At 35.4% G+C, this 27,248-nt stretch overlaps 1 protein-coding gene across 6 annotated transcripts in view; it reads left to right on the top strand.

The window, feature by feature from the left end:
- The window catches only part of SESTD1 (SEC14 and spectrin domain containing 1), a 146,575-nt gene that overhangs the window by 23,605 nt on the left and 95,722 nt on the right, over positions 1-27,248 (top strand). For 5 of the 6 annotated variants that reach the window (XR_005020581.1, XR_005020583.1, XR_005020582.1 and 2 more), the window contains exon 2: positions 24,472-24,563. Coding sequence is in view for 3 of the 6 variants with exons in the window: in XM_036857731.1 (XP_036713626.1) it covers positions 24,509-24,563 (55 nt within the window). In the remaining 3 variants the exon portion in view is untranslated. Of the gene's footprint in view, positions 1-12,006; positions 12,028-24,471; positions 24,564-27,248 lie in introns of those variants that run through there. The other variant, XM_036857733.1, reaches the window with a different exon arrangement.

Genomic DNA, 27,248 nt, shown 5'->3' with positions numbered 1-27,248 from the left:
ATCTACCCATATTTTTGCTTCCTGTTTTCCTTTTCCTTTCCTGATATTTGGAAGTTCCTTCTTTCATTATTTTCTTTCTGTTTAGAGAACTTATTTTAGTTATTATTTTAAGATTAGTTTGTGGGGGACAAATTGGCTTAGTTTTTTTCATCTGAAAAGATGAAAAGTTTTTTTCATCTTGATTTCCCCCTCATGACTAAAGGATATTTTTGCTGGGTGTAGCATTTGAATAATATTAGGCCACTTCCTTCTGGCCTGCATGGTTTCTGATGAGAAATCACTGTCATTTGAGTTGTTTTTTCCTTGTAGGAAAGGTTTTGGTTTTTTCCTGAATGCTTTCTTTGTCCTTAGTCTTCAAAAGTTTAATTATGATGTGACTTGGCTTAGATTTCTTTACGTTTATCCAGTTTAGGGTTCACTCAGCTTCTTGAACCTATAGGTTTATGTCTCTTGCCATATTTCTTCAAGTACTATTTCAGTCACCCCCTGTCCCTTTTTCTTTTTTTCTAGGACTCCAGTGACAAAAATATTAGATCTTTTGTTGTAGTCTAGCAGGTCTCTGAGGATCCCTTCGTTTATTTTTCACTCTGTTTTCTTTCTGTTACTAAGGTTGGGTAATTTCTACTCTCTCTCTTCTAGTTCACTGATTCTTTCCTTTGTCCCCACCATTCTGTTTTGAGTCCATCTACTGAGCTTTTTTATTCAGTTATGTATTTTTCAGTTCTAAAATTTCCATTTGGTCCTTCTTTATATCTTCTATTTCTTTGCTGAAATTTTCTGTTTCTGTTTTGAAGCTTTCTGTGTTTTCATTACTTTTGAGCATAATTGCTCATTGAAGCATTTTCATCATGGCTGCTTTAAGATCTTTGTCAGATAATTCTAACAGCGTTCCATGTGGCCTCCACTGACACAAGGATGGGGGAGTATGGGGACGTGGGGACTCATTATCAGATGAAAGTCTTGAATTCCTCCTTGGCCTTCTATGACACCACTCTGCTGGGTATGCCTCATTATAACCGTGTGAGGGTGGAAGTCTAGGCTCCCCATTCAGCCTTTGTTGGCATGGATGAGAGTGGGGTCATGGTTTTTTGTGTAGTGTTTAGCTAGAGTAGCACTGTTACTGTCTAAAAGTTTTCTGTCTTGCTAGACTGTCCCTACCTGGTCTTTTGGCTAAAGAGAGCAAGCTTTTGTTGGGGCTTTTTTGTCTTTGCCTCTTTTTTTTTAATCTATTTATTTATGTATTTATTTTTGGCTGCGTTGGGTCTTCATTGCTGTGTGCAGGCTTTCTCTAATTGCATCAAGCGGGGGCTTCTCTTGTTGTGGAGCACAGGCTCTAGGCTCATGGGCTTCAGTAGTTGTGGCATGCAGGCTCAGTAGTTGTGGCTCACAGGCTGTAGAGCGCAGGCTCAGTAGTTGTGGCACACGGGCTTAGTTGCTCTGCGGCATGTGGGATCTTCCTGGACCAGGGTTGGAACCCGTGTCCCCTGCATTGGCAGGCAGATTCTTAACCACTGTGCTACCAGGGAAGTCCCTGTCTTTGCCTCTTGGTATTGCCAGGTTTTCAGCTGCAAGTCTGAGATACACGAGGCAAAAAGAAAACCCAGGGGGCTTCCCTGGTGGCGCAGTGGTTGAGAATCCGCCTGCCGATGCAGGGGACACGGGTTCGAGCCCTGGTCTGGGAAGATCCCACATGCCACGGAGCAACTAGGCCCGTGAGCCACAACTACTGAGCCTGCGCGTCTGGAGCCCGTGCTCCGCAACAAGAGAGGCCGCGATAGTGAGAGGCCCGCGCACCGCGATGAAGAGTGGCCCCCGCTCGCCACAACTAGAGAAAGCCCTCGCACAGAAACGAAGACCCAACACACCCAAAAATCACTCAATTAATAAATAAATTAAAAAAAAAAAAAAAAAAAGAAAACCCAGGGATCTCACCACTGACTTGTTCCTCAGGTCTTGAGGTTCCTAAGCATTTGCCTTCATCTGTCCACCTTTCACAGACTTCTTATGTTTATTTTATGTGTAATGTCTAGGGCTTTCAATTGCACTTAGTGGGAGGAATAGGGTGAAGTACCTTTATTCAATCATCTTGGAAGTAGAACATCCTGTCATTCCTTTTTGAAAAGCTCCAATGATTCTCTATTACCTGTAGATGAATATCTAAGTTCCTTAGTCTGTCAGAGACCTTCCCAATCTGTGCACAGTCTTAGCTTTTCTTCCCATTTCCAGCTACTCCTGTTTGTCTCCGTCACACCGTCATACTGAATTTTCCCCTCTGTTATAAATAGATTCTGTACTCCTATTGTCTGTATCGCATGGTCTTCACCCATTTGTTCTTTGGCCTGAAATGCCCCAATCCTTCATCTTAAGGTGACGCATCACCTTAACTGGTGACTGCATCATCAGTTGTTCCAGAGGATTTGAAGCTGGAGTTATTGTAAAATGTCAAAATAATATGTTCTGTATTATAATAATTACATATTCCTTCTAAAGTAAGGGATTGTTGTAATTTAAATTGTTAAAATATCTGCATCACCAACAAATGATTGTGGAGGACCTACTCTTTGTTGAATAATGGACTTAAATGTTGGAATACTGTTAGATAATTTAAAGATTTACATTTAGTTGAATGACAGTTCTTTCAGAATAAAATGGTATTAGTGCTAAATGATGCCTTAGTATTTTAGTCTGTGTTAATAATTATAAAGACGTAGCCAATGGTTTGGAATCCTAACTGCATATTATGGTCAGTTGGGTAGCTCTGAAACAATTCTTTTGCCTAGGTCCAGACTCTAGAGATTCTGATTCAGTTAGCCTGGAGTGGATGTTTTTTAAAAGCTCCCCAAGTGATTCTAATACATAGCTGGGTTGAGAACCACTGGTCTAGAATCAGATTATTAAAAAATGTAAGTGAACACCAGTGATTCCAGTCACTTTAAAGTTTTGTCCCAGGATGCTTCCAGCTGTGCAGCTTTGAACTTTGTCTTTCAGTTTTTACCTTAGCAGATTTTTAAAAACCATGTTGTATGTTATATGAAATATGATCTGGTTTGCAAAGAGAAGACAACATTTTGTGAAAATATTTCTTTAGGCACTTAAAATTACTAAGATTTTTTCAAAGATTTATTTTAATTCACTTGATTTTTTTAAAAAGATGGCTGTAGGAACAGTAAGATAATGAAGCAGCCTGTTATACAGTCCATTTAAACTAGACTGACCTTGAGTATTTTTTGTCAAACACTTAAGATACATAGAAAGAATATAGTATCTTAGCTAGTTGTAAACAAGGAATTTGCTACTAGAGCAGAGAAATCAGACGTTGGTAGTGATTAGTAAGTATAGCACTCTTGAATGTCTTATGTTAAAATTGGTGTAGACATTTGACATCTAGGTAGTTAGTATGTTTGACTAAAAAGGTTAAAGGTTACTTGGTTTCAATAATAAAAGTGGTTAAGGAAAGAAAGGCAAGTCAAAGGAAGAAAAAGAAAAAAGAGGTCAGTTAATAGAGAATGTAGAGCAAAGAAATAGGATCAAAGACAAGAATTCAATTAACTTTTGTAACAACAAAGCCTTTCCTCTGAGGAAGAAGAAATTAGGTGCTCTAGTTCGTTCTTTATTTTAGGGACACTTACTCAGTTTACTGTATTATGCATGACCTCTATAAGCAAGATACAGAAAGAATTATAAAATAACACTGACTTTTTTCCTACAGTTAGTAATTTATTAAGTAGTAAGTTTCTAGTTTCATACAGGAACTGGCATGACTGAGGGGACTACAAAAGAACTGATACTTTATACTACGTTAATTTTAATGAATGACAGTGACAAAGTTATTGGCTCATTGTCAAATTAATATTAATACTTGTCAGATCTTCTGTTTTTCTAAATAATGTTTTATTTAATGTATATTTTAATGGATTCTAAGAATTTTGAAGGAATTTAATTAATGATTCTAGGATATCTAAGGGAAAATCAAGAGAAGACATTAGTTTTCATTATGGCAGCAGTTTTCTAGAGGCTTATTAGTATCCTTATACATATAGATTCATTTCAAACTTTATTTACCATGGCTGTATCTTGGTCCTTCTGGTAGGAAATAAAGGTACCAACTCCCATGGACTCTTTTGTCTGGTGAGCAGGGCTAAGGGAAGTCTCTGTACTCCCAAACACTGAGGGGAAATTTTGAATTTATTCTTTATGCTACTGAAAGTATGCCTATTGCCATTTTTGGCACACATGTCTGATTACCAGTGCTTCTTATGGAAAATAATTACTTTCCTTATTCCTAAAGAAAATAAATTAAATCTTTATGAAAACGTACCACTTAAAATATCTCCAGACTAACTCAGCCATTTCTTTTACATTTATTGAGCTCTTTCTATGCTCTAGACACTGTACTTGGCACTTGTAGGGAAGGGGCAGTTGCATAATAGATAGTAAAATTGGCTCGGTCTCTGACCTTCTGGAGCATATACTTTTTTTTTTTTTTTAACATCTTTATTAGAGTATAATTGCATATACTTTTACAAGATGCTAAACTTTATAGTTGGAAATATAGGTTATGAAAGAAACATGTAGGAAGGGCAAGGCAAACAAGGGTCGGTCACATGCTAGGTCCCCAAAAAAGTTTAAGATAAAGTGACCATCAGAAAGCCATCAGGAAAACCAGGCGGGTGAGGTATAGAAGACATCAATAACAGTTATGATTTTGCATATTTGTATGTAATAGCATTTTCTTCATGGAATCTTTCACATGTATTGTTATGTGATTAATAATTTAAGGATATATTTCTTAAGATTAGAAAATAATTTTATTTATCCCTGTAATGTATATATTGGAAAGGAGGGCAAGTGAACCATTTGTAGTATTTTCCTTTAAATTTCTTTCTGATAGAAAATTATATAATTGGCTTAGTTTTATATCAAGAAAAATAAGATTAAGCAGTGATTAGATTTTTGTAGAATTGAGTTTAAATCAGGAATTACTGCATTTAAAGCACTTAGACCAAAAAGATGATTCTTGCGCTTAAGTATTATAAAGTAAAACTACTTTTGGTTTTGTACTATTTCATATACATAAGTTTATTTTAGTCCCAGTTCATAACTTAAAAGGCTGTGAACAACAGTGTTCTTAACAAACTACAGAAAATTAAAAATTGGAATACTGCATCAGATTTTTTGTTTTCCAAAGATGAGTGCAAAATATTAAGTCTAGGGCTTGTTCTAACTTATATTAAATAACAAGCAAAAGCATATATCATCTCCCTGTGAAAGGTATATTAGTCTTAAAATTATATTTTCATTTTTTTTTAGCTTTTATTTTTTCATCATGTAGATAAAGACTTTCCTAACATTTTCTACCCTGGAGAACCTATTGTATTCTAAGTAATTCCAAAAATAAATATGACTTGGTTCCTCTGTCAGTGAATCCCCATTCACCTTAGAATGGGGACTTACACTGTGTGATAAGTGTAATAGAGATAGTATAAGATAAAATAGTAGCACTAAGGAGGGAGAGAATGATTACTCACCCTCACATTGTGTATTGTGTCAGGGAAGGTTTCACAGAGAAGGTGAAGCTAAGATAAGGTTTAAAGAATAAATAGGAATTTCTTTGACTGGATAGATAAGGATATTTCAGCATAGATAGCATATGCCAGAGCACAAGCAATGCAAGAGCATTGCAGGTTCAGAGAACTGCACTTGCTTTCTTCCTGATGAGAAGGGCATGAAGTAGAGCTGAAAGGGCATGATATGGAGAAGACTTAAGTCTTGTAAAAGGGTTGCCATGGAGACCATTAAAGATTTTAAAGTAGAGTAGTGAGGTGGTTAATTTTGCAAGTGTGTGAAAATGAAGAGTCTGGAGTCAGGAAATCATTTAGAAATTATACAATAATTGAATCAATAGTGCTGTTGAAGAGAAGAGGATAGAGTCAGCAGGTTATGTAGCCATTTGTATAGAGGGTATAGGAAAAGAAAAACCTCTCTTAGGTTTTTGGCTTTGGTTTTTATAATATGTGTGTTTGGGTGCACAAATATTGTAGGAGAATAATGTAGGAAAGCTTATTATCAGATACTACTGAATTTTACCTAATTTTAAAATATTGAAATAATTTCAGACTTACAGAAAAGTTGCAGAAATAATTCAAAGAATTCCCCTATCCTCTTCTTCACCCCAGATTCCCCAAATGTTAACTTTTTACCACAGTCGCTCTTCATAAAATAATAAATAAATATTTTTTTCTGAACCATTTGAGAGTAATTTGCTAAATTATGGCCCTTTGCTCCTAAATCCTTCAGTTTACACGTTCCAAAAAACAAGGTTATTTTCTTATATAACCACAGTACAGTCATCAAAACCGGGAAATTAACATTGATAGAGCACTAAATAAGCTTAATTAAAATTTTGCTGAATTTCCTAATGTCCTTTTGAGTAAAAGAGAAAAAAATTTTTTTTCCGGGTATAGTTCAGTCTAGGATCATTTGTTACTTTTAATTGCTGTATCTCTTTAATCTCCTTTAATCTGGAGCACTTCCTTGGTCTTTGTGTTTCTTGATAAAAAATTTTTGAAGACTACAGTTTAATTATTTTGTAGAAATATTCCACCATTTGGGTCTGTCTGATGTTTCCTCCTGATTAGATTTAGGTTATGCATTTTTGGCTGGAATACTACAAAAGTGTATCAGTGTATCATATCTGAAGGTCCATACTACTGTTTCATTACTGGTGATGTAAATTCTTATCACCTGGTATGGTAGTGTCCTCCAGTTTTTTCCACTATAAAATTACTTTTTTTCTCTTTGTAGTTAATAGGTATCTTTTGGGGAAATACTTTGAGACTCTGTAAATATCCTGTTTCTCCTAAAATTTTGCCTAATAGTTTTAACACACAATAATAATTTTTACCTGAATCATTGTGTACTTTTGACATGTACCCATAAATCTTTGAGCACTTCCTTCTGTTCTGGCAACAAGGTGTTTCAGAGTTCTTTTGTACTTTCCCTACCCAGTGTTGGAATCTGCCATTTTTTCAAGGAGCCCTGATTCATTTTAGTGGCAGTAGTACTTAGAAATCAAGATCTAGGCACTGTGCTCATTGCTACTGAGAGGTCATGGATTTTTAGACCCTTGTATTAGTTAGCGTTTTCCAGAGAAACAGAACCAATAGGAAATATGTATAAGGAGATTTATCATAAGGAATTGGCTCATGTGATTAGACTGGCAAGTCTAATCTACAGGGTGAGCTGGCAGTCTAGAGACCCAGGGAGAACTAATGTTTGATGGTCTATTGAACCAATGTTTCAAGGCCATCAGGCAAGAAGAGCCGATATTGCAGATTAAGTCTGAAGGCAGTCTACTTGGAGAATTCTTTCATGTTAGGGGAGGGTCAGGTCAGTCTCTTTGTTCTGTTCAGGCCTTCATCTGTTTGGATGAGGCCCACCCATAATATGGAGGGCAAGCTGCTTTACTAATTAAAATGTTATAATCATATCTAAAAACATCCTTGCAGAAACATTCAGAATAATGTTTAATCAAACATCTGGTCACTCTGGGCCACCTGAGACATAAAATCAACCACCAGAGCCTGCTCAGTGGGCGGAGCTAGGGGATACACACACACCTATATTAAGCGAAAACTATGAGTACATATTACTTTCTTCAGCCATCATTATGGGGCTCATTGTAGCCTCCCTCCCCACTTTACATATTTGTAACTCTCTTCTTTGACCATGAGAACTCCGGCTCCCATTATCCACAGTTTACTTATTTATTTGCTCAACCCTAGAATACACAGAAAGTAATTCAGAATTGCTAATCTTTAACACTGTGAAAAACAAAACAAAACATTTATTGGAATTCAGTGTTTATTTAGTTTTCTGTTTTTGTTTTTTTTTTAATTGGGGTATAGTTGCTTTACAATGTTGTGTGTTTGTTTATAGCCTGAGAGTATTATTAAAAATACTGTGTTCAAAAGTTACTTGGGTTAGTTCTCCCTTCCCCCTTTCCTCTTTAGTGTAATTGTGTTTGTCATTTGAAATGCCATTAGAGACATTTCTTTCTGTTTGATTTCTCTTTTAGGGTTCTTTTTTTTTTCTCTCATCATTGTTAATTTTGTTATTTTTGACAAATGTTATTTTAACATTCACATAGTTCCAAAATTTAGAACTATACAGAAAGAGAAATGTTAGTCATCCCTCCCATGTCTTCTCCTCCTTTTCCAGTCCCCCATCCTTTCCATCCATTCTCTCCTACTTCCCATAGGCAATTAGTCTAAGTTTCTCTTTTATCTTTTGTTTCTCTTTGCACAAGATGAGCATATACATATATATATTCTTCTTTCCTCTTTTTTACTACACAAAAAGTAGCACACTGCAGGCATTCTTTTGCACGTTGCTTTTTCCACTTGTCTATGTGTACTGGATATCTATATTATTTCATAGGGATCTCCATTCATTTTTAGAGCTGCATAGTACTCCATTGTGTGGCTATACCAACTGTTTATTCAACTGTTCTTACACTTTGGACATTCACATTATTTCTAATTGTATTTTTCAATAATAAGTAATACTGCAATGAATAATCTTGCATAATATTTGTTTTTATATTGTTGAAAGTGTATCTTCCCCCTTATTTTGTATATTATGTTTTCTCCTTTTGTTTTTTTCTGGATTAACCTTGTCTGTTTTCTTAATTTAAAAAAAGTCTAAGATTTTGATTTGTGAATTAGATAAATTTTAGAAAGTCTCTACCTCATTAATTTCTTTTTAAATCTTTATTATTTCCAGCTTGTGTTTTCCTTTGTTTATTTTGTTCTTTTTGAATTAGGAATTTATTTTTATTATTGATATAAATTTTCAAGTGTATAGATTTTCCTCTTTTCAGTGCATTAAATGTATCATTTTTTAGAAAATCTGTAATTTTGGTTCATACTTACTTGTGTAAGTCAAGTTGTTTAATAGTAGACAATTTAAAAATTTTGGAGTAGAATGCCCTTGTATTTTTGATTCTGTTAGTGATGTCTAATTTTATTAGACTTGTGATCAGCCTTTGCATTATTTCTACTTCATGAAATACACTGTTGCTTCTTTAAGACCTACGTATGATCCCCTCCACCCCCCATATTTTTGGTCAGTATTCAGGTCCACTTGAGGAGAAGTTTTTATTATCGGGGTATAAAGTTTGATATATAAGATTTACCGTTTTATGTTATGTAAGTTGTTTATATTCTCAGTTAAGTTCATCAGTGTGTGTTAGTCTTACATATTACTAAAGTTGTTTTTTCTGAGTCTTTTTGCATCCCTTGTAGTTTCTGCCTTTAAAGGTAATTGCTGTGGTATTTGAAGCATAAGTATTCTTAATTATTATATCTTCATTGTGTAATATGGCAGTTAACATTAAATGTTGCTTCTCTTTGTCACGTTTAATGCTTTTTTGACTTGAATTCTTCTGTATCAGGATCACTACTGCTTTTTGTTTACTGTTTTTATTTGCTTAGATATGCTTTTACCTATCTCTTTAATTTTTAGTCTTTTTGATTTACCTTGTTTTAGGTTATCTTTTTGTTTTAATTGAGGTATAGTTGATGTACAGTATTATGTGTTTCAGGTGTACAACGTAGTGGTTCACAATTTTTAAAGGTTATATTCCGTTTTTAGTTGTTATAAAATATTGGCTATATTCCCTGTGTTGTGCAGTATGTCCTTGTAGCTTATTTTATACATAGTAGTTTGTACCTCTTAATCCCTTACCCCTATCTTGCCCCTCCTTTCTTAGGTTATCTCTTGCATACAGCATTTAATTAGGTCTTTTTTTATAAGCTGTATTAAAAAATCATTTTCTGTTAATGACTGTTGAGCTCAATCTCAGTTTTGTCATTTTATGTTATATATATACTACTGTATGCATTATGTTATATTTTTCTTTGTTTCTTTGTGATGTGCTTTCTTTGCACTTCCCTTTAAAAAATTTCTTTGGGTATTTTGGATTTATTGTTTTTTGTTATTATAGTAGCTACTTGTGTACTTATGCCTTTTTAAAATGCCCTCTTCCTTGTTTAACTTTCTACTATCCTTTATTTTAGTTTTTTTTTTTTTTTTTTTTTTTTTTTTTTTATTTTTGGCTGTGTTGGGTCTTCATTTCTGTGCGAGGGCTTTCTCTAGTTGTGGCAAGTGGGGGCCACTCTTCATCGCGGTGCGCAGGCCTCTCATTATCACGGCCTCTCTTGTTGCGGAGCACAGGTTCCAGACGCGCAGGCTCAGTAATTGTGGCTCACGGGCCTAGTTGCTCCGCGGCATGTGGGATCTTCCCAGACCAGGGCTCGAACCCGTGTCCCCTGCACTGGCAGGCAGATTCTCAACCACTGCGCCACCAGGGAAGCCCCTATTTTAGTTTTTAATGGTGTGCTTTGATTCTTACCTGTTGCTATTTGAACAATCAGTGAGTTTATTTTGTGTTCTTTTTCTCTCTTCTCCCACGTTTTTAGTTGAATTATGTCTACTTTCTCTTCAAACTTAACTGCAACTTTGTTTTGCTCTTAGTTCTACAGTTAAATGTGTTAAATCCTCACCATCAGTCTTTCGCTGAGGTTTCCCAGTCACCTACTGGTAGATATGTCCTCAATTTTTAGTAGATTTCTTAAGAAGAGCTTGTGGGCACAATTTTCCCTGAGTTCTTGCATATGTAAAGTTGTTTTTTCTATAGCCTTGATACTGGAAGGACAGCTTGGTTCACACTTTGTTTCCTTGCTTACAGTGTGCCCTTGCTTTTTATGTCATTTTTGAGAAATCTGATGCCAGTCTTAATTTTCTTGCCCTTATAAGTTATTTGACCCCTTTGCTCTGTTTTATTTTCCCTTTTATTTTTAAAGTCTAATAGTTTCATTAGGATATGTCTTAAGAGTTTATTGTAGCAGGTCAGTTTTCCCTTCTACCTACTGGATCCTTTTAATATGTATTATTGGGACTTTTGTTTCTGAAAAGCTTTTTTTGGATTGTAGTTTTAAATATTCTAATGTTTTGTTTTTCTTCTATGGAGACTCTAGTTACACATAATTATATCTTCTTTGTCTATCTTCCATTTCAAAAACTTTCTCTCTATTTTTACTTATCTCATTTTCATCCTCTTGATTCTTTTCCTGTTTTCTTCAGTGTCTTTTATTAAGTTTTTATTTGAATTTTTTCTTGAGCACCTTGCAATTTGGTCTTCAATTCTGATAGAATTTTATCTTTTTCATTCACCTCTTTTTTTTCATTTCTGTTAGCTTTTGTTCGTTCTGTTTTTCGGTTTTAATTTGTGATCCAACGTGTTTTTTCGTATACCAAATTTGTATTTAAGGAGATACAATTGAGTTTGGAATGTTTATTAACATTTTCTGCTTTGTTATTGATTTGGGGGGGTATTTTTCATCAGTGTAATTGTTCTGATTTAATTTTGTAGTAGTTTTATAGAGATGAAAATTGCTCATGCCTCTGCATTTATGTGAGCAAGGCTGATGTTTTAGGGACTTACAAGAATACTAATTTAAGAGTACCCTCCTCCGTTACTGTAGCAGAGTACCGACTGTAGCAGAGTACCTACCTCTGGTAGGTGAAAGGATTGTGTATCGCTCAATTTGCTTCAGTGGTTGGTTGATAGATATTGATATCAAGGAAGATTCCTGGGAGCAGGGAGGATCTGAAGGATGGAGTTCAGGAAAGATAATTGTCTTATTTTTAGTCCCTTTAATTTTAAGCATTGAAGCCAGTGTAATGAGCTTAAGCTAAAATGGGATTTATTGAAAGCTGGGATTTCACCCTACACAGAATGGCAGCTGGGCCCTCTTAGGTACTAAAACCAGGGTGAGAGGTAAAGCAACCTGCTTAAGGTCACACAGCTGATAAGGGGCAGAGTTAAGATTTGACCCCAGGTCAGTCTGACTCTAGTTCTTAATTATAACACCCTTCTGCCTCTGCTTATTTTCAGGGCTTCCACAAACAGTACAGAAGTCATTAAAAATGGGAAGTGCTGCTTTGTTGCCTCCTGCCTAACTGGTATGCTTTGTACTAGAAGCAGGGGCCACTTCAAGAAAGCCCTTTTAAACTTAAATCATTTTTCTGTAAAGTAAGCAGTTTCTCACTTTAAAAAATTTGATTTTGTATGTAGTGTGTTCCAACAAAAAAGTAGTATTCTTTCTAATTGCTGTTGCCATAGTCTCCCTTCCAAAATATAGGATTAGTTGATGGCAGACATGATATTGCTTCAATTATTCAAAATACTTGCTGTCAAAAGCTTCTTTTTGGCTGTCCAGAGGAATCCCAAAGTTTCCTCTGTGGTTGTTCTGTGGATTCTACAGATCAGATGACCTGACAAGTGAGATGTGGGTGCTAGAATCAGGAGCCATCTAAATATTGCAAGAAAGAACTAGGAACTGGAAAGTATTTATAGATATTAAAATGAGAAAGTGAGGTGGAAGAGGGGCTGATGGTGAATGCTGTAATAAAAGTGAAGATGCAATTTCAGAAAATGAAAAAGTGTTCATTTAAATAGTGACTTTTTCCAAGTGTTGAAAATAGATAACGAAAACTCACTTAGGCTATAAATGTAGTAAAGTTAAATAAGCCATTTCTAAAAGCCAAAATTTAGAGTTGGCTCAGCATAAAGAAGGCTTTATAAAATGCCTCTCTTCATTCATGATCCCGATGGGCCAGGTCCCAAGATGTTTCAGTAAAGGTCCCTGAACTATGAAATTTAATATTCTCTTCAGAGTAAATGCATGCTCTTTTCATAGTGCTTTGTCAAATTTAAAATTATCTGATTGTTTTCCCCTTGCTTCTTCTCCTTCTTCCTCATTATTCTGCCCAGTGGCACTTAAACGAGAAAGCTGGCAGGATTGTGAGAAGGGATTTTGTTCAATGAATATTTATTGTGCATTGGTCATGTGCCAGGCTTTGTCCTGGGCAAACAAGTGGATGCATTCAAATGACTGAGCTGACACCTACTTAAGATTTCAGAAGTAACTTTTTTGGCTCTGTGACTGTATAGGTAAAACAAATTGTTATTAAATTGGAACATGCTCTTAAGTGTTAATATGTGTTACATGCAAAACCTTGGACTCTCTTTCTTTTCTGAGTCAAACAGTATGGTACTTAATTGAGTCTTCCACCTAAGAGATCTTCCTGTCTTCTGACCAGCCACTACATCACAGTGAATGCCTGTTGTGGACATAAACTTTGCTTTTCTTAGTAATTTAATTTCTTATAAAAGAGTATGATATAGTGATATATAAAAGAGTATGAAAGTGAGAGGGAGACTGCTGAGAAAATGACTCCAGTCACAAAGTGAGAAAAACCTAAAGGGACAGGAAACAAAAGTCTCCAGTGCCAATGCAGCAGTGAAAGCAGGGGTTCCGCCTGCCTATCTGCTTCTTTTTATCTTCTGGTTATTTTGTATGTCAGAATTGGTCTCCTCCTCCTCAGCAATTTTACATGGGGACCAAATACTCAGATCTTTCTACATAAAGAGCTTTAGGATATGTTGGTGAATATGTGAATATTTTAAAAAATTGTATGTAGTCTGCTGTTTTTTCTTGATTTTGAAATAAAATATTGCTAAATGTGAAAAAAGTAAAGGATTGTAGCTTCCTCTTTTACAGTATTGGTATGTTTAAAGACTTAGTTTTCTTAATTTAATCATGGACATTTCTACAAGAGCAGAGAGAGTAGTAAATGAACCACTGTTCACCCATCATCTGTCTACTTTCAACAATTGTCAATGTGACCAAGCCTATTCCATGTATGTTCCCCCTCCCCATTATTGATGCACATCCCAGACATATTTTGTTTGTAAATATGAAAGTATCTGTCACTAAAAGATAAGGTACTCTTTTTAATAAATATAACCTTACTGTCATTACATCTGAAAAAAATGAACAATTCTATTTGAGAGATGTTAAAGACCTTTATTATTCATATCATAATACAGGTCACTGTGTTAACAAGAGCATAGAAGTAATGTCACTTAAGCCTTGGACTCAGCCTTAGGTTTAAAATGCCAGTTTTGCTGCTTTTTAACTGCATGACCTTGGGCACGTTAACCTCTCTTCATCTCACTTAGCCTCAGTTTCCTTAGCTGTTAAATGGTAATAACAGTAATTCTAGCCTCATAGGATAGTTGTGAGTTGTAAATGAAGCAATGAACATGAAGTGCTTAGGATACTGCTTTATATGTACAACATTCTCAATAATATTAGTCATTGTTGTTATTTTATTTGGAGGTATAAGGAAATACACAGATAACTAATTTCACATTCCACCTTTTAGTGTAGGTGATGTTTCAAAGTGATTTGCATTCAGTGATCCTCTAAGCCTTTGAGTTTTAGGGAATGCCGAAAAGTCTTAGTATTATTTTAATTCAAAGGTATATTTTACACTTTTCTCAAAAGTAAACAGTTTGTTTTAAGACATGTGATACTGTTGAAAGCAATAAACGTTTAACCTTTACTCAAATCTTGGATATTTTATGTGTGTTGGTATGAAAACTTTGAGATACCCTGAGATAAGACCATTATTTATAAATCTCCATATAGGTTAAAAATAAAAAGCAAATCTAAATGCCAGTTTACCTAGAGTGATAGTTTGGGCAGCTGTGAACATAAAAGTGGTATCAATATTATCGCTTACACTCTCCTTTCTTTTCCCTCTATTTAATCCATTTAACTCTTTTTTCTTATTTTACTCCATCCAGAATGTACAATGTTGAAGGAAATTTGTCTTTGCAGCTAAGTTCTTTCATAGTAGTGTGTTTCTAATTATAGTGGAAGTCGGGATAAAAATGCTCAGCATATGCAATTCATTGTACAGACTTTCTGGAACATATTGCTTACACATCTTTAGTTTTTATTTGTTAATACTTAAAGTGCTTATCACTTTCATGCAGATTTTCCTGATTTACAAAATGAGCAATTCTGTTTTTTTTTAAATTATTTTTTGATAGCTTTATTGAGGTAAAATTTATAGCCATAAAATTTACCCAATCTAAGTGTACAATTCAGTGGTTTTTAAAATAGATTTACAGAATCATCACCACAATTTGATTTCACAGCATTTCCATCACCTCAAAAAAGAATCCTTCTGCCCATTACCAGTCATTCCTCATACTTACCCCACCTCTAGGCAACCACTAATTTACTTTGTCTTTATAGATTTGCCTCTTTTGGATATTTCATATAAATGGAGTCATACAATTTGTGACTTTTTGTGTCTGGCTTCTTTCACTTAGCATAATGTTCAAGGTTCATCCATGTCATACCATGTATCTATATTTCATTCCTTTTTATTGCTGAGTAATATTCTATTATATGGGATGTACCATGTTTTGTTTATCCATTCAGAATTGATGGACATTTGATTGTTTTCCATGTCTTTAGTGTTTTGACTAATACTGCTATGGACATTTGTGTGTAAGTTTTCACGGGGACATATTTGTTTTAAAAAACTATTAACATATGTAGAAATAATGGTTCTCTTTTATTCATGTTTTTTAATTTGATTTATTATGCGACAATATAGTGGAGAGAAGCTCTGTGCAGGGTTTTAGGAGTCTGAGTTTCATGTTAGTACTCACGTGCTATGTGGCCTTAGAAGGGTAAATCTATGTCTGTACATCTCAGTTTCTGCTCTAGATTGAATATTTGTATCCCCTCAGACATTCATATGTTGAAAACTAATCCCCAGTTGAAGGTATTTGGATGGGGCCTTAGGAGGTGATTAGTATTGAGGCCCCGGAGAGCTCCCTTGTCCTACTACCATGTAGGACAAATGTAGAAGATGGCTCTCTGAGGACCAGGAAGTGGGCCGTACCAGACACTGAAATCTGCCTGTGCCTTGATCTTGACTTCCCAGCCTCCAGAACTGTGGGAAATAAATTTCTTTTATTTATTTATTATTTCTTTTATTTACCCACTTTATGGTATTTTCATTGTAGCAGCCTGAACGGAAATGTGAGAAATAAAAACTTCTGTTGTTTATAAGCCATTCAATCTATGATATTTTTATTATAACAGCCCAAATGTACTAAGACAGTTTCCTTATTATAAATGAAAAATTGAAGTAGATGCTCTCCATGGTTCTAAATCCCTGGTTATAAATCTATTAATTTCTGTATGACCTTGGGCAAATTATTTAATTTCCCTGTGCCCCAGTCTTCTCATCAGAAAAAAAAGGGGATATTAATATAATTATATGTTGTTCTGAGGATGAAATAATATTCTTGGAACATAAAAAAATGCCAAGATGTATTAAGCTATGTGTAATATGTTTGTGCCCATTTTAGTATGTTGGACCAAGAAGGCCTTAGTGGGAATGCTTTGGCTGTGGCCTTCGTGGAGAATCAGTGGTAGTAAGCTAGTAATTGGTGGAGGAAGGAGAATTTAGCTGCTAATAATAGGTACCATTTATTGAGTGTTTAACATTCTGGAGTATACTAAACACTATACATACATTAGCTCACCTAATCCTGGGTCCTGTGGGTTCGGTGATTATGCCCATAAAAGAAAGTAAAGAATTGCCCAAACCACCTAGCTAGTAAGTGGCTGCCTCAGAGTCCACCCCGGCTCTAAGACCATGATGTTTACCACTGCACCAGACTGCCTTTCAGGGAGAACAACTCTTTGAAACAGAATCCATGGCAGAAAGGTCTTCAGTGGGGGAGGACTTTGCTTGGGAAAGATATCTAGTATTGCTAACAGTCCTTCTGAGGGATAACAGGTACTGGTTCACAGTTTTTCCGTATGTCTTATATTACCTTGTTCCATGTGATTGTGATGTGACATTTTAGTTACTGAACAAGTTAAAGGATTTGCAGTATGTTCAGTATTGTTTTTGTAGTTTTAACCTCAAAAGTACATTATAATATACATGGTTTTTTTATTTTTTATTTTTTTAATTTATTTATGGCTGTGCTGGTCTTCGTTTCCGTGCGAGGGCTTTCTCTAGTTGCGGCGAGTGGGGGCCACTCTCATAGCGGTGCGCGGGCCTCTCACTATCGCGGCCTCTCTTGTTGCGGAGCACAGGCTCCAGACGCGCAGGCTCAGTAATTGTGGCTCACGGGCCCAGTTGCTCCATGGGATGTGGGATCTTCCCAGACCAGGGCTCGAACCCGGGTCCCCTGCATTGGCAGGCAGATTCTCAACCACTGCGCCAACAGGGAAGCCCCCATACATTGGTTTTTTTAAATGGACTTTTAATCTGATGGAAGACAACTTTCACATGTTCCACTGGCTTCTTTCTGCTTGGGTAATGCCATAATAATTTCCGTTTTTTGAGCAGTTTTCTGTCTCTTTAGTTAGCTTAAATTTTTTAAACTTTCTTTTGTACTATATTTTAAACTTTTTTTCCAGTGTGGTGTTTGGTATATACCAAATATTTTCATTATATAAACAAAAAAACTTAATAGTACCAAAGTCTTAATTCATGTTTATATATATATTATTTCATTTGAACAAAAGTACTCTTTTGTATATGTGTGGTATCCAACATATAAACAATTTGGTACTAAAATTAATTTGTATGCCAGTTATTTAGAAATAGGAACCTGATGATACATATGAACTTCTGTTCAAATCCATTGGACTATTATATGTATGAATTAGATTTAGCCTGAGATTAGCTCAATGAAAGGCATGTATGTCTTCGCCAAGTGTAGAGGAGGAACTTTTCTTTCTAGGATAAAGGTCAGTAGAGAACAGGTTTAGTGATGACCCAGAGAAATTGTGAGATAAAGAAGAAGGGAGGAGAGACCTACAGCAGGTCAAGAGAGGTTGGGATCTAGAAATAAGACCGTGAGTTTGTAAAGTTATCACGTGCTTCTCCTGATGATGGAGGAAGACCTGTAGCCAGGCAGGTGAACTCAGTGGACACATCCATTGCCCTGGGGAAGGAAGCAGTCCAGGCTTCTTGGAGCTCAGTGCAATACTCAGATGCAGAAGGCGTGCAGGAAGAGAGCTCACCTCAGAGAGCTCTGACAGCAGGTGAAGAAGCTCTAGCTATAGGGTACTCTATAGCTGGGGATGCCAGAAATATCTTTACCTTACTGGAATTCCATCAGCCTGATTCACTTCTCTAAAGCAATATTCCTTTTTCCTTTTGCTGCCCCAATTTTGGTGAAGGAGGATTTATCTATAAATTAACACAGACAAGAAAAGCCAAAGATTTGAAAAAGTCATGGAGTAAAGGACTTCTTGAAACTGGACCTTCAAAAATGAAAGTTTGCCGCTGCTAAGGGTTTGGTAGACTAGCTAGAGAGGTGGGGGAAATCCTTAAAGAACTGAACTTCCCTTGACTTTGTAGAAATTGGTGTCTGGCTCCTGTGGAGAGGGGGCAGGGCAGGGAGGGTGATGTAGGGGTAGTTGCTTATATTGTTTTGAAAAGGGTTTTTAAGTGTAGGCTATCATTACCATAAGCTTTTGAATTTTTGACGTTTAAATACAGTGTAGGAACTTTTCATGTCCCATTGGACCTTTAATATAGAATTTCTTGTCTTTCAAGGTAGATTATATTTTCATAGAAACCTCAGAACTTTCTCTTTCCGTTTCCTTCCTCCCTCCCTCACTGAATAAACTAGGTCCTGATCCATCTGTAAAATACTTGATATTTCAGCTTTCAATTTTATTTAGAAGAATTACTGTTTTGGATAGATCTGTATTTTGATGAAAGTTAATAATTATTTTATCATTTTCATTTAAAGTCTGTCCAAAAGGATTGTTTTTCTTCATTTAGAACTGTCAATGTTATCGTAAAAACCAAGATTAGTAATCATACACTGGCACCTACAATAGTTAAAAAATGACATATTTTCAACTGTTGATCTGCTTTACTGATATATTTTCCTAAAGTTGAGTAATGTTTATTTCTGCATAATTTTATATATGGATACATAGTGTGACGAGCCCAGTAGGTAGTAGTGAGTACCTATGGTGTGCTTGTTTGTTTCCTCTAGGATTGCTCTTGCTCTGTCACAATAGTTGAAGGTATTTCTAATCTGAATTTAAGGACAGCTATAGTATTTCTTCTGAAAACGCAGGGCTGAGGGGCCTGCATTCTGATTTTGTTCATTGCCATTATGTGGTCTACATGATGTAGACTCATTAGAGATGATTTAGTTAGCCTTAGGATGCTATCTTAATGGGTTTTCACTGGTTGTTAAAAATGCCTCTTCGAAGAATCTAACTAAATTTTCCAAATAACTGGTTGATTTATACTTATTGAGAGAGGAGGTCCAGTGTACCCACTCATATCATCAATTACAGTCTCTTATGAAGTGTAATTTGCCCAGTCTTGATTAAAGGCCTGCAATTCTCTTTTCCTGCTCCTTAAACACATCCTCTGCTGCCCTCTAACGGCTGCCATTGGTAGCACCCACTTGAGGTCCCCCTTACCATCATCATAGACCTGCCTTCCTCCGGCATCCAGTGATTTATATAGCGGCTGGATCCGTGGGAGAGTGTCCCAGTAGAAGGAGCTGGGAGGAGCCGCTTTGAAGGAGAAGTATGCATGTGTGGTCTATGATCACACCACAAGGTGTTTGACTGTCAGGTAGTTGTGATATGTTACGTTTCCTAGGGTATGTGTTTCACTTTACTGTTGGTCTCATATGTTGTTCATTTGTTCGTTCATTTTATCCATTCATTAATCAGATATTTTTTGAAATGCCAAATATATCCAGCGCCTCGCCTTGACGCGATCTAGTAGGTGCTTGTTGTAGATTTGTTAAATGAGTGAATGAATGGAGTTAAATAAATGAAAGATAAATAGGACTTGGTCTCTAACTACTTAGTTGCCCCGTTTCCTCTTTTAACTCTTCAGATCTTGAGAAAAGATGTTCAAACTAGAAGATAGATACAAATATCAGTTTGAAACCTAGTCTCCTTACATTTTTCAGAATTTCTCAGAATTCATCATCCCTAACGTAGGATTCTGTTTTAGGTAGGGTTTATTTTGCACCTAGAAACGATGTTAATTTACTTTGCTGTTTCTTGCTTTTGGTTGAAGCAACATGCAGTCATGGTTGCACATTTTCCTTTATATTCACCAGTTTCCAAGGCACCCTCACCTGCTATAAACTCTAGCTTTCTGCCTCTTTTAGGTATAATAAATCATGACTTAAAATAGGGTCGTTTTAAATAGCCATATATGAAATATGACATGTTGTGTTAAGCATGTTGTGAATTGTTGAATTTTCTGCCATTTTTTGGCCTGCTTCATTTGGCAAATTTTTTTAAAAACGTGTTTTCCTTGTCACTTTCCATTGATTCATATCAGGTATATGTCTGCCACTGACTTCATTCCTTGTTTGAGAATATAATTCACTCAGATATATTTAAGTTGAGTAAGCTTCTTGTGAAAAATAATGATCTATATCTACCCACTGGAGAAGAGCATGAGCAGATACCTCATGTTATTTAACATTTATTGTGGTGATGGTAGTGGATGGTTGTGTTGTATTTTGCAGGATTTTCTCTTTATTTTGTGTGTTTTGTGCATTTCTTTATTCTATGAACTATATAAGATAACTAGAAATAGGCAGATTTTTTTTTTCTTATGGCTGTGCTAATGACTTGAAAAATGTAAAACAAATGACTTTTGCAAAACCACATTTAATTGTAACTAGTAGTACAGTAATCATTACTTTTTTATTACCCATCTCTTTAATGATAACAATGAAAGAGACTGATGTAAAGGGGACTGTAGAAGGGAGGAAGATATGGAGTAACATTACAGCTTTCATCTCTTGACTGCTTCACATTTTATTCATCAATTCATTTGATATTGGCCCACACAGCCAAAAATCTATATTTCTCATTACTTTAAATTACTTTTTCATCACTTTCAAATGTTCTTTAAAAAAAAAAGGCTGTTGGATTAAAAAAAAATTAGTATTTTGCCGTGCTGAGGTGGTTTTGTGAAGTCATGGAAAGTTTGGAAAGAGCATCTGTGTCTCAGGAGACAGTGATGAAATGTAAGATTGCTTCTGGATACTATAGTTTGCCAAGGTAAATCTAGACCAGAGATTGAAACCATCTCCCTTTCGCACTTCAAGTATGTGGAGAACACAGTGGTGAAAAATTTGGCACTTGCTGGCATAAAATTGATAACCTGACTTGCAAAGCTTAGATAACACAGATATTATTCAAAGGGTTACCTGCAGCTATCATTTCTTATGCCTTAGGAATTCCAGAGGTTCTTTTTTCTTGGGTACTGGTTAATTAGGTTTTATTGTGACAAGGCTTAACCCTCAGTGTATTGATGGACATTTTCATTCAGAATAAATGGCAACAGATTGGGGAAAAAAAAAACCTACAAAGAAGAAGCAGCGGTGCTGAGTGATTGCAGATATGACCTACCAACTCTGAATTGCAGTTTTTGCTTCCTGTACCAATTAAGTTTCTCCACTGACTAAAAGAGAAGGCTGCTCTAGCTAAAACCTAAGCAGAAAGGGGTTCATTAGAAGGATGTTATATAACTCAGAATTTATGAGAAGGATGGAGAAATAGGCTCAGAAAATAGGAGAAAGACACAAAGGCAGTTGAGAAGTTGTCTGGAGCATCCCATTGACAGCCTAGATCAGCAGTTCTCTTGTTACTAGGTTTCGGGGCGTCTGTGAGTTCAAAACTATTTTAATAATAATTCTTATTAATGCCCCTTTCACTGTGTTGACATTTGCACCGATAATGCAAAAGCTAGAACTCCATCTTGTTCAATTGGCCAGATGTCACTGGATATTTTCAGGGCTGTTTTATTGGTAAGCTGATCATGTGATATGAGAACATCTTTACTGGAACCAGATTGCCTGGTTGTGAATCCTAATTCCCCACTTACTAGCTTTGAGATGTTGGGCCACATTTAACCTCTCTCAGCCCCAGTTTACTTTTCTATAAAATGGGGTTAATAATAGTAGTTATCTCATAGAAATGTTGTAAGGAGTGATTAAGTTAATACAAGTAAGTTATTTAGAACAATGTATGCCTTGTAGTAAACACTTGGGTAAATGTTAACTTTCTTAATCATCATTATCAGACTTTTACATCTGGTCTTTGACAAGCTGGTCACCAGAGAAGGGAGCTTAGACGTGAGTCTGAACTGTCTTGGTTCTTGTAGTGCTGGAGAAAAAACTCATCAGGTCAAGATACTGATCTGGAAACATGAAGTGCTACTATTTTAGGTTAAACATGTAAAACATGAGCTTTTCCCTCATTCTTCCTACTAATTGTATGTTAGCCTGGGCTGATGTAGAACAAAATGAATGAACAAATTGCAACAAATATTCAAGGATAAAACTTGAAGAGAATATATCATATTTACTTTGACAACATGTTTTCTTTTGTAGATATATACAAATAGTAGTGATTTTTTTTTAGTTGTATATACAAAAGCTGTAAAATAATATACTTCTTTAAGTAGTCTTGCTTATGTAGTCATTATCTGACAAGTAGTAAGACTACATCTTTTTTCCTAAGTAATCTGGGATTTTTTTCAAAAGACTACATTTTCTTCAGGGCAAGGGCTGTGACTTGAGTTTTTAGCTCCAGCTGAAAGCACAGTGCTTGAAATGGGATAGGTTCATAGCAAGTATTTGCTGAGTAAGTAAGTCACATTTTCTGCTCTGCTGGAAAATTATTTTCAGAGAGTATGCTTTCTGATTACTGTAGTTAATAACACTGTATTGCATATTTGAAAGACCTAAGAGAGTAGGTCTTAACAGTTCTCATCACAAGAAAAAAATTTTTGCAACTATTTATAGTAGTGGATGTTAACTAGATTTATTGTGGTGATCATTTCACAATATATACAAGTATCAAATCATACTGTACACCTGAAACTAATATAATTTTCTGTGTCAGTTATAGCTCAATAAAAAAAGAGGGGGCTGTTTATAAAAGAGTATACTTTCACTAAACGCAATGCAATTTTACAGTGTCCTCCAAGGAGCTGACACTATATAGTGATGGTGTGTGGGTATGAGGTGGGACAAGGGAAGGAGGGTTAAATGTGATGGAGAATACTCTCTCAGAGATGAAGCTAAGTTTAGGTGGCTAATACAATTGAACCTTTGATTTTCTTGTTCTGTTTTGTTTTGAAGGTCCTGCTTTTCTTAAAATCCTGCTTTGATGGTATATTGGGCTGGCCAAGCATACAGATGCCTGCCATGCCAAAGCTCCCATTTAAAGCAAACTGTCTTGCTAAGGGCTAAGAAGCCCTTGCTGTATGGATAGTCCCATTTTGTATTTTCCATAACCCCTGGGGGTACCTGAGTGGACACTAGAAACTAAACCGAGATCAGTGAATTATGGCTTGGTACAAAAAAGATCAACTAGGCTAATCAGATTTTTCCCTGGCAAATTTAAAATATAAAATGTGGAGAGCTAGAGACAGTTAACAGTGAGGGCAAAACTTGAAATAGTGTATTGGGAAGTAACTTGAGGTAACATGAGGATAAGGTGAGTTATCATGTGTTATGGGGAAGCAAAAATATGAGAAGTGAGAGAAAGCCATTAATAGTGGATCTGAAAGAATCAGATATTTGGAATTAAGCTGCGTAAATAATGAGAGTAATAGAATATTGCAAGTTTGATTAATTGATTCATTCCTTTTTTCAACAAATAATTTATTGAGTTACTGCTATGTACCATGCACTGTTCTAGCCCAAGAGCATTGCTCCGAAAAACAGTTAAGCCAGTGATTCTCAACTAGCTGTGATGTTGCCTGCCAGAGGATATTTGGCAGTGTCTAGAGACATTTGGTTGTCACAACTGGGAAGGGGGAATGGTATTAGTATTCTAGTGGGTAGAGGCCAGGGATGCTGCTAAATATTCTACAAGGCACAGGACAACTCCTTACAAAAAAGAATAAATAATCTGACTCAAAACGTCCGTAATTCTGAGATTGAGAAACCCTGCGTAAGCCGTAAGTATAGGCATACCTCAGAGATACTGCTGGTTCGGTTGCAGACGACCACAGTAAATACCGCAATAAAGCAAGTCACATGAATTTTTTGGTTTCCCAGTACAAATAAAAGTTATGTTTATGTAATACTGTAGTCTGTTAAGTGTGCAATAACATTATGTCTAAAAAAACAGTGTACATACCTTAATTAAAAATATTTTATTGCTAAAAAATGCTAACCATCATCTGAGCCTTCAGTGGGTTGTAACCTTTTCGCAGTGGTAACATCAAGGATCACTGATCACAGACCACCATAACAAATATAATAATAGAAAGTTTGAAATATTGCAAGAATTACCAAAATGTGACGCAGAAACACGAAATGAGCAAATGCTGGTGGAAAAATGAGCAGTAGACTTGCTTAATGCAGGGTTCCCACAAGCCTTCAATTTGTAAACAACACAGTATAGTGAAGTATAATAAAACGAAGTATGCCTGTATATATTTCATAGAGTAATTATTATCTTGTAGTTGACATTTAACTTTCTGTGTTTTCAGAAAGGAAAATTTACTAGAGGAGGTTTACTGGAGTAAAATGGAGGCCTCAGTAATATTACCCATTCTGAAGAAAAAACTAGCCTTCCTTTCAGGTATGTTTTCTTCTTAAAATTGGAAGTGTTTGATGTATAAATTTGTTTAATCTTTTTTTCTTTGATAAGTTTGGCAGAAAGGCATTTCATTTTTCTCTGAAGGTTTTGTTTTAAACGTATTTCTGAGATACCTTTTACTCAGAATGGATAGCAGTGCAAGCCAACTCTGTCACTGTTAGTGCTTGGCAGCCAATTTTTATTCTGTTCTGTAATTTGATTAAGTGACCTCTACAAGGTAGATGTCATGACATCTCACTTCTCATATAAAAATGAAATAATTAATACAGGCTGAGAATAATTGACTAACCAGCATCTAAAGTATTGTTTCTGAAATATAGAGTAATTCATTTTTGTGATATCCCATCCTAGCTTTTGTCTTCCATCTTCCTACGAGGGGGAGTTACGAAATATAAATTACATGGTTTTCACTTTTTACTGCTCGAATTTGGTTATAAGGCTTGAATTTACCTTCCATTATTAACCCAAAGTCTGCATTGACTAAGAAGAGTCAAAGAGAAGCTTCGAGATATGTTACTAGTGTGAAAGCAGTGGTGACGCTGGGTGTAGCAATTTTCTAGAATTTTGGACCATTGAGTAAATTTTCACATGCTTTAGAATAGGTACTGTGACCCACCTATTGAAGATTATTTAAGTTATATTATCTTGCTTTTTCTCTCTTATACTCTTTAGGTCCTATCAGAATTGTCTTGATATTTAGGCTACTAATGTCCTTTTCAATGTATATTGTATCTTTCTGTAAATTGGCATGTTTTTTTAGTGTACATTATAAAGGAGAAAATAAGATATTGAATTCCACTAGTAATATTAGTTCTTTATTTAATATGTATTTTCTTTTTTTAAAAAAACTTCTTCCCTTACCAGTTGACACTTAAGTTTTCTCTCTATTTTTTTATGATATGAATGATACTGTAGGAAACGTTCTTATTCACAGTTTGTGCATTTTGTACAAGTTCAGCGGTATAAATTCCTATAACTGGAAGTATTAAAGAGAATTTACATTTACATTTAAAGGTTTTGTCAGATTGCCCTATAAGAATATTGTGTCAATTGTTGTTTCTCCCACCAGTGTATGAAAATGCATGTTTGAAAGCAGAAATAGACCCACAGACATAGAAAACAAACTTATGGTTACCCAAAGGGAAGGAGGGGAGGGATAAATTTGGAATTTAGGTTTAACAGATAAACACTACTAAATATGAAATATATAAACAACAAGGACCTACTGTATAGCACAGGGAACTATATTCAGTATTTTGTAATAACCTATAATGGAAAAGAATCTGAAAGAGAATAGATATATATGTATGTGTATAACTGAATCACTTTGCTGTACATCTGAAACACTGTAAATCAACTATACTTCAATTAAAAAAAAAAAAGCCAATTTGCCCATACTGTTGCCAAGAGTGGATATTACTATTTAAAAAAAATCTTGATCAGTGACATTTTTGCATTCTTATTTTACTTGTCTCTGTGCAGCATTTGACCCTGGTGACCATACCTATCTTGAAAGTCTTTTTCTTCTTGACATCTGCCTTCTTTTGCATCTACACTGGTGATTATTTTATTGTCCCTTAGTGAAAGCTGAGGGCATGAGGTCAGATGTAATCCTGTATGTTAGACCTGTGCTCTGCAGACAATTTCACAGTGGGTCAGAGTGCTGCAGTTCAGATATGAACCTTTTTGCAGTTTGGTTTAATGCAGGGCTTAGCGATTTTTGAGGAGAAAATGAGACTTCTCTGAACCCAGTTCCTCTTGACTTGCTCTTGACCATTAATTATTTCAACCAGTAATTTTCAAACTTTTTTAATAATAGAGAAAAACTTCTCAAACCAACAAAATTATTCAGGGGATACAGTTTGAAAACCATGGTTGCAGTCTATTAAAAAAAAGATAAAACCTGTATTCTAAACAAAACAACATTTGCAGTTGAAGTCACTATTGATTATCGATTAAGTTGAACCATTTGAAATTGCCATTTATTGAGATTAAACAAAGTGGTTGAATAACAGTAATTTACATGGTTAATCTGATAAAAGATCATTTATGGTTGGTACCTTGTGAATTGCATCCATGTTATTCATAGGAATCATTTTTTTTTCAATTCAGTCCTTTAAGTTTTTAGTGATAGAGATCACATAAAATTGTTTCCTTTAGTATTTGCTGGCTTTTAAGTTTCTAAAATTGCCATAAATGTCGATTGGGTCAAAAGATGGACTTCAGTGTGAAAATCAATCATGTGGGGAGCTTTCAAAGAAGCTGTGTGTGTATAAAAGTACTAGTTATATTTTAATGTTTATGGAAAATCGAAGAGAACTTGAACATCCATGAAATGTAAGTGCATTCCACTTCCTGGCTTTCAGACTTCTATATCCAGGTCCTGTGCACTCTTCTCAGCTGGACAGGGCTTTCCCTTTATTGCCTCATGAACAAAGAATGCCTGTCTGACCTTTGTGAGTTAACTCAGATCATTCCTCATCGCGGAATGCTCTTTTGACTTGGTGTATAAATTCTATTCATTTTTCTTAAGTTTTAACTTTTCTATGAAGTTTTTTACATTTATTATAGCTCTTATCATTTTCTCCATTTTCTAAATCCCTTTTTATAATATTTTATTTATTTTGCACAACACAGCCTAGCAAATAAACTGTCATATTTCATACT

Source organism: Balaenoptera musculus, chromosome 7, assembly GCF_009873245.2.
Source record: "Balaenoptera musculus isolate JJ_BM4_2016_0621 chromosome 7, mBalMus1.pri.v3, whole genome shotgun sequence".
Lineage (NCBI taxonomy): Eukaryota > Metazoa > Chordata > Mammalia > Artiodactyla > Balaenopteridae > Balaenoptera > Balaenoptera musculus.
The sequence above is the reverse complement of the archived record's forward strand: the minus strand, read 5'-3'. Positions and strand labels throughout refer to the sequence as shown.